Raw genomic sequence first — 8,694 nt, 5'->3', positions numbered from 1 at the left:
TGCAAATTTTGTAAATGATTAATATTATTATTATAAAAGGTCAATTTCATTCAACTCCAAATTTCGATTAAATACATCTAGTCCTTATAAATTTAAAATTTCATCAAACACCTCGTTTATTCTTATAATTTCTTATTTTCACTCGTCTCCCCTATTACACGAAATACGAAATAAGAAAATTACGTAATGAAATTTGAATGGTTAGATGTATGTGGTCAAAACCTGAGGCCAGTTATTATAAACTTTGAAATTTAATAAGTATAAAACATATACATGCTGTTATCACTGCATACATAACTTTTCCATCGTTATCGAAGAGTGGAGACATAGGAAACGTCAACTAGTTTGGTAAATGGATCTTTCAAGGCGGGGTTTTCTCCGCCAGCCACTCCCAGACCCATTTTTTCCAGGCCATTACCAGAAAAGACCTTTACTACTTCTACTTCAGATACTGCTCAGTAAGAAGGAGAACATCTCCTTAGAACCCGAATTCATTGCCAAACCAGTGCCTAGGGCATTTTCCACGTCAGCAGCTGCAACAAATGGTAAAAACCATCAGGGTTTATGAACTTGGTGGCCCTGAGGTCTGTCTCTCTTTGTCTAAAATCACGATTACCCAGTTTTATTAAATCCATTCGGAACAACCCCAATTCTGTGCTTGAATTCCCAATTTCATGTTTTGCCTGTTTGCTCTGTTTGGTTGCTGAGAAAATGGAGGAAAATGCCAATAAGTTAAAACTTTTGAAATTTAATGTTTTATTTTTTCTTTATTTGGGAGCTTGGAAAACAAAAAGGCCTTCCCTTGACCAAGCCCAGTCTATTACCTGGGGTTTCTCGAGGTGGATGTTGATTTTGAGAATCCACGATCTTTAACAATTTCTTTTCTTTTCCTCAGTTTTTCTCAGCAACATAGAGCAGGGCTACATCATTTCTATTGTAGTTACTCTGTTTCTTGTCTTGAAAAAGTTATGACCTTTTTTTTCTTACTTGTGTATTTTGGTAGTTGGTCATTTCTTCTAAGGTTTATGTTGATTATTGACAAATTGGGAAGATTATGTTTAGTGTTGATGTATTCCTCATAATTGACATTAGGAGTATTTAGAATGCAATGGTATTTGGTCATGCTTTAATTTAGTTTGTAGCAACAACCAAGGATGAAAGGTAACTCAACGGATATATCGGGAAATATCAGTGGATATTCTGAAATAAAACATCGATTAGGAAAAAATCAATTAAAACTCATGAAAATGTTAAGAAAAATTCTAGAAAATGATAAAGAAGTAATAATGGACAATTTGAGGTTGTTTTGCTAAAGAAATTGATATATGGATAATATAATTTGTAATATTCAGAATTTAAAAGTACATTTTATAGAAATTTATATAATTTGAATGTATTCAATACAATAAAAGAAATTATGATACATGTATAATTATTTTTTATTTTAAAATGTTGATAATTTTATTTATAAATTTATATTTATTTTATATTTAATTATTATAGGGATAATTAAAATTAATTTATTTGTAATAATTTTATTTTAATTAATTTATAATATATATAAATATATGCATATATAATTTTAATATGTGTTTATATATATAGATAATATTTATAATATAAATAGATAAGTATAGGATATTTACGTTTTATAATTTAAATATATATAAATTGATGTTCACATTATTACATTATTATAGAATACAAAGTTGGCTTGGTGGCATAGCTGCTCCTTGTAATGCCTGAGGTCATGAGTTCAATCCTACCCCTCTACAACCAAGTTATATTTCATTTCATTCCCACATTGGGCTGGGCTCAAAGGGCAAGGAGGGTTGCCGTAAGCAAGCTTTTGGGCCCAATTTTGAGAACTCAATTCCAGATTTTGGAAGATGTGACATAAAAATCGGTGAAAATCTGCAAAATATCGATAAATCAGTTGGCTGAGGATTGTGTCAGTTGCCTCCGATACACGATATTTTGGCCATATACATTTTAAACCTTGGTAACAACTTGCAAATGTTATGTGGTGGATGAATTTGGACTATATCAATTTCAATTTTAACAGTAAAAAACTTGTAAAGTGAAATCTGCTTAGAGAATTAATGAATGAATGATAAAAATTTCCAACATCCACTAGTTTCTTTGTGAGATATGAAGAGCACTTGGGCTTGAAGCCTAAAGGTTTCTAGGAGTGATCCTTAGAGTTCTTTAAGTGATACTAAACATTTACCCTCCTTGCATTTCACTTCCCCATGCATCATGATTTCATTTGAATTATTAACCTTTTTGTTTACATTTTGCTACATTTCCATATACTATGTCCTGATTTGAGTAGCTGTAATTTTGGAGCACCCATATATGAATGTGCTTCCAACATTTTTACTTACTAGAAGATCAAAACGATAATAGGTCCTGAAGTGGGAGGATGTTCAAATAGGAGAGCCAAATGAAGGTGAGATCCGTGTGAAGATCCAGGCCATTGGACTTAACTTCGTTGATGTCTACATCCGCAAAGGAGTTTATAAGATTGCTACAATGCCATTCACCCCAGGTTTGTGTTATTTCATCTACTGCATTAAGGAAGAAAATCTCATTCCTGTCAACATTGAAAGTAGAATGATGCATAAGTAGTTATAACTATGTGAGTGCTAACGTCCTGGTTAGGGCATATATCATGTGTGGTTACTTCATTTGCGAGCCTAAATTTTCAAATATAGCAGGGCATCACCTTCTGATTGGTTTGTCTTCCCATGTTTAATAGTCTAAAGAAAAGTATTGTGACTGATATATAAAATGATTACTTACAAAGATAAGTAAAATAAGGATAGGATTTCTGATGGTAAACATCTTACTGCAGGAGTATTCTTTTCAGGAGAACAATCAAGTGCTTCAGGATGCATTTTTAGGGTATAAGAGCAATTATGGAACATTACAGCCACAAAAAGAATGTCATATTAAAATTCATATCCTGTGCAACCTCAAGTGTTCTTATCATTACGGGAACACACAAATGTGTGGCAAATTTGTGATCACAAATAATTAGATGGGATAACCAAAGCTCTTATACCATGTTAAGTAACTAATTTTCCTAAAAGCTTAAGACTGTTTGATTCCTGGAAAGCATAAAGGAAAAGATGTTAAAGAAAATGATTTTTTTCATATTTGGTTTTACTATAAAAAAATGCAAAAGCAAGTTAATTATAATAAATGAAGTCAATTTGAAGTAATATATAAAAATAATTTATTGGCTTGCCTTATATTTTTTTTCTATTTTTTCTTTCCCTCACAATTTTCCTCAAATTTTTTGGGAACCAAACATAGCCTAAGCTTGTTAGGATGTGGCTTACAATATATATCATGCTCCAAAAAATCTTTAACACTAACAATTTTTCTTCAATTTGTACTTACTGCTATCAAGGAAAACAATAACATTCCATTTTGATCCATCTTTAAGCATTTCCATTCTTTGCTGTTATTTCCTACACAAAGCTCTGTGGTATCAAATGCCTATTTTATGATATCCAGTTCTCATCAATACTCAGGAATCTTGATATCATCAATATTTAATTTGAACTCATCCATAGCCAGAGTGTCCACCTTCGTTACTGCTTGAAAAGTTACTGATTTGCTCAACCTGCATGGCATAAAACAAAACAAAAAAAATGAAAAAAAAAAATTGTATTTCTGCTGATCAATCATGTCTTTTTCCGAGGAAATGTTTTCTCCCATTTCAAACTATGTGGAAAAACCTGAGTAAGGTTTTCTTTTTATATCTAAAATCATGAACTTCAATCACAGTTTTAGACCTTGAACAATGTGGTTCATCTGCTTATGATATTTCCTGAATGCAAAAATATTGTGATAGTCTTGCTTCCATAATTCAGCAGTTTGAGAAAAATGATTTAGTCTTGCAGTCTTGCACATCACAACCATTCTTAAAGTTATTTATTGAAAATAGCTACCTGCCTTGATTTGTTTTGAGGCATAGAATAGCTGCAATGCCCTTTTGGATATACTCTTGGTTTTATGGCTTGTTGCTGTTTCAAAGGATTTATCATCCTAGTAATTCTCTTTATTTCAATCAAGTATCATATCTCAGAAACAAAAAGGTGTACAATATTGGTCTTACTCTTCCCTCCATGGAAACTCAATCTTTCCATTATCCTTGTTATGTTGTTGGCACAAACACTGGTGTGGCATTTATCTCTCATGTCTTGTGCATAACTTATTTTTGCCAAGACAGCAAATTCAGAGACTGGAATTTGGTGTTAATTATTTGTTTGATACCTTAATTATTATTTTTTGCAAGATAATTTTGATCTTTGTTTCTACCTGTTCCACCTATATATGGAGCCAACCTTATCAATGAAGTGAAGCTAGAAAATCCTATGAAAAAAAATAAAAAGAAAAAGAAAACGAAATTAGAAAAATGGGATCATGAACTTTTAGCTTAAGAAATGACATGATATATTTTACATGAGCTTTTGCAAGAATTCTGGAAAGCAAGATGCTAGAGTCCTAATGTATATGTTTTGCTATAAGGATTGATTATTGAACTCTCAAATGGATCTTTTGAAGGTTTTTTCATTTTTTGAGACTTTAAAAGTCATGATACATGTGGAGATCTTAAGAATTTTTATTAGTGCAGGAATTTGACATGGATTCACCATTTTGATCCGAGGTTATAAAGTGAAACTGACTAATTTTCCAGAGTTTTCCCTGGTTGCAGGTGTGGAGGCTGCTGGAGTGGTAACAGCTGTTGGCCCTGGTATAACTGGCTGGAAAGTTGGAGATGTTGTTGCTTATGCTGGTGGCTCAATGGGCTCGTATAGTGAAGAGCAGATTCTTCCCGCAAACAAAGTGGTGCCATTACCTCCCTCTATCAACCCTACTGTTGGAGCATCAATCATGGTTAAGGGTATGACAGTTCATTATCTTGTCCGTTGCTGCTTCAAGGTAGGTTATATGTCAATCCAGCGGCATTTTGAGTTGGTCACAAAATTCATTGAAATTAGGGTATGACTTAATTTTTGAATGGGAAGAAGGTTTGATTATGTCATCCTAATCTGTGTTCATTGAAATCCTCTTGGGAACATGTACGCCCAAATGTTTGCGTGTTATTATATACATTTTCTAGTTAGGCAGGTGCATATCACTGTATAGTAATAGGTTTTCTGCATGGCCTCGTGTTGATAATCCACTCTATCTATTTGCATGAGTTTATGTTACATGGACACTTCAAAATATGTGAAGCAACATTGCTGGACATGACATGACAAGAGTTTGGATATATATTCGATAGGTTGTTCAACAAACACAAAGAACAAGTTCCTATTGCACTATAAGCAACCTTAAACTATTATCGGAAATTTGACACCTTTGTTATGCACTTCAATTTGACATAAGGGGTAGTACGATAGAAAAGGGAAATTAGATTATTTAGTCATATCCTTGTGTCCTAGACAAATTTGATGCTTAAACAGACACCATCAATGGACACTTGTACCAGAGTTCATGAAACATAGGTTTGAGTTAATTGTTTGTTACCTTTACTTGCATTAGGTGGGCCTCATCTCTGTGTCCCTGTGTCACAAGATCTGTGAATTAGACAAATACACATACATCAGCAGCTGACCACTCGAGTTCATATAAGATGGGAATGACTTAAACTATTGGTTGCTTTAAACCAAAATTAGGTAATAATAATGGTCCAAAAAAGTTTAGAAATATCAGGGTAAGTGAGATAATTATATATATACATCTTACTCTCCATATGATGTAGATCTTTTTATGGCATGTCTAGTACTTATGTAATGAAGATTCTGTAAATGGTTTTAAGAATTTAACCTTAATCTCATGTCAGAATCATGGGCAATTTGACAATTTGATATCTTCTTGAAAGCTTGTTACATTTCTTTGAGTGAAGGGAAATTATAAAGAGAAGAAAAACTGTTATATAAATTTTTGCGGAAACTAATATCTGAGGCAATATTTTGAAGTCACTCCTGAAGCCAAGAGGGTCTGCAATTAATATGTCAAATGTGATTTCAAAACTTCCATCTTATTGAAAATGTAAGTAGGTTGTCCATCTGATCAGAGAAAAAAAAATAAAAAAATAGAAAATAAGTATTCCACAAATAATTTTAGTGTTGCTCTAAGATAAAAAAATATAAATCCTTTATATTATCATGCAACTATGTTCAGGTTGGTTTATAGCTGACCTAGAAGTGAACTAACCCTGTTTAGTTGAGTTCCATAAACCGAACCCAGTTTTGCCAGGCCAATCTGGACAATGATCAGATTGGTTAGTTTAGTTTCTGAGTTGTACTTAAAATCTGATTTTTGTGCAGTATAGTGCAAACCCCTTAAGAAATCCTAGAACCAAAACAAATCCAGTTCTTTATGTCCAGCGTTCAGGAAACCTTTAAAAAGTGTTGAACTACCAATTTTCCTAAAAGCTTAAGTTTGTAGGATTTGAGTCCATAATGTATATCATGCACTCAACACCCTCCCTCACATGAAGAGACACACACTTGTAGGTAAACAACCACAATCAGTGTCTTTTTGGGCTTATTTAATAAATTGGGGATCTAATTATATAGTAGTGACGTTCTGATGCATGACCTCCTACTAAACAAGACTCTAATACCATGTTCAACAAAAAGCATGTTAACATAGTATGGTAAAACCGTATAAATAAGCCCAAAAAAAGTCACAGTATTTGGTAGCAGCCAAACCCTTGGACAAAAGATGAGGGCTAAATCAAGCCTCTCTCTGCATGCTATTCAGCAAGTGTTGAAGGGCTAACATTACAAAATTCTGATGCACTTGATGCCAAAATGAGAATGGCACAATGGAACTGTTCATACATGCATTATACAGTACAGTACATGTTATATAGGGGCCAGTTTGCGATCTAGGTCAGTTTAGCCAGGTCATCCCAGAACCCAAAACCAGCATTCCGGTTCAGAATTTGACAAAGCAACGGCTGAATTGAATACCCTGTAGAACTGAACTGAACCAACCCATTGAGTCTGGTGGTCAAGTATCTGGCTGAACCATTTGAGAAGCAACCAAAAGGAAGAAGAAGCTAGTTATTAGTGTCTCCATCTCCACATTTGCATTACTGAAATAATTAGAATATAGCATTATTTGCATCATAGAATCACACCTAGTCATTCTAAGGATCTAAATTGCTTGCCATTTCAGGTTGAACCTGGACACATAGTCCTTGTCCATGCAGCAGCTGGTGGAGTTGGGTCTCTATTATGCCAGTGGGCAAATGCCCTTGGCGCCACTGTAATTGGAACTGTTTCAACAAATGAGAAGGCGGTTCAAGCCAAGGAGGATGGTTGTCACCATGTCATAATTTATAAGGAAGAGGATTTTGTTGCCCGGGTCAATGAGATTACTTCTGGCAATGGGGTTCATGTTGTTTATGATTCTGTAGGAAAAGACACCTTTCAGGTAATGACCATTTTATCATCATTATCAAAAGAAACTACAATCTTTCAGTTACGATAGTTTATCAGAAGGTACCTCTATTTTCATTAAGGTTAGCTCTATTCTTGTGTGTGCCCCCATTGGCTGTATTGCTAACTCTATTTCTTTTTTCATTTTTTTCTTTTTTTCCTTTGTTCATGTGCTCCCTGTGTCATCTTTTGTGGTTTTTTTTCAGTTTAGACAGATTAGAACATTATATTTAAATGAAGATTGTCGACCTCAATGTTAAACTAACCCAATGTCATAAACACTGATTCTCAACGAACCAGAGTGACATTAAGCCAATTTCACAAAAACTCAACCTAGGGTGACCAGTTTGTAGGTGAAGTTCAGTTAGCAGAGTCCCAAGTTCTACTTTGGATTTGGAGGTAAAAGGTTTCTAATTGTCAAGTTATCATATCCAGGGATCATTGGCATGCTTAAGGCCTCGTGGGTTCATGGTGAATTTTGGACAGTCATCAGGTACACCAGATCCAGTACCGTTACCATCTCTGGGTGCTAAGGCGCTCTTCTTGACAAGGCCTTCCCTTATGCATTACTCTGCAACCCGAGATGACCTACTGGAAGCTGCTGGAGAGGTATTTGCTAATGTTGCTTCAGGTGTCTTACGGGTTCGTGTAAACCACAAGTACCCCTTGTCACAAGCTGCACAGGCGCATGCAGACCTTGAGAGCCGGAAAACTTCTGGCTCTGTTGTGCTCATACCGGACTGCCTTTGGCAGGACATCCTGAACTAATGACTGTTAAATTCTCAAAAGGATCTTTGTTAGTATACACAATGGACATGCCATTTGAGGACATGTTGGGGTTGGTTTGTGGTTGATGGCCTGTGAAGGTCATCAAATGTGTGCTGAAACACAAGTATGCAGACCATAGAAATGGATACCTTAGCTGCTTGAATTTCCTTACAGTCGAGTTGAGGTTAAGAATTTGATCTAAATGCAGGTAATTTTTTTAGAATGAATCTAAGGAGTTTTTAATTGTTAATAAAAAATTCTTTAGAAACTTTTTTATTATAAATATGAGTATTGTACTTCTATAAAAGATAAGTTAAGATAATTGTTTTTTATATTTGAATTTCAAATAAAATTTATTCTTGAAAATAATTAAACATTGTTCTAAAGGACTATTCTTAAAAATAATTTTTTGATAACTATTTTTAAGATAGTTGTCAGATAGGCCTTAAATAAT

The 8,694-nt window shown here is 34.1% G+C and overlaps 1 protein-coding gene across 1 annotated transcript; it reads left to right on the top strand.

Annotated features, from left to right (window-relative positions):
* The first annotated feature begins 312 nt into the window (after positions 1–312).
* LOC100252700 (uncharacterized) lies at positions 313–8,413 on the top strand. Its single transcript, XM_002270897.4, has 5 exons — positions 313–584; positions 2,410–2,551; positions 4,730–4,956; positions 7,210–7,467; positions 7,908–8,413. The coding sequence occupies exons 1-5, from the start codon at positions 543–545 to the stop codon at positions 8,238–8,240; spliced, it is 1,002 nt and encodes a 333-aa protein (XP_002270933.1). The 5' UTR covers positions 313–542; the 3' UTR covers positions 8,241–8,413.
* Positions 8,414–8,694: the final 281 nt, after the last annotated feature.

Source organism: Vitis vinifera, chromosome 9 (assembly GCF_030704535.1).
Source record: "Vitis vinifera cultivar Pinot Noir 40024 chromosome 9, ASM3070453v1".
NCBI lineage: Eukaryota > Viridiplantae > Streptophyta > Magnoliopsida > Vitales > Vitaceae > Vitis > Vitis vinifera.
The sequence above is the reverse complement of the archived record's forward strand: the minus strand, read 5'-3'. Positions and strand labels throughout refer to the sequence as shown.

Bases quoted from the DNA above. Each gene is read 5' to 3' on its own strand.
- LOC100252700 (XM_002270897.4), top strand. From the start codon at position 543: ATGGTAAAAACCATCAGGGTTTATGAACTTGGTGGCCCTGAG. The intron at 2,552-4,729 runs GTTTGTGTTATT...CCCTGGTTGCAG, and splicing joins TACAATGCCATTCACCCCAG to GTGTGGAGGCTGCTGGAGTG. The intron at 4,957-7,209 runs GTAGGTTATATG...TTGCCATTTCAG, and splicing joins TTGTCCGTTGCTGCTTCAAG to GTTGAACCTGGACACATAGT.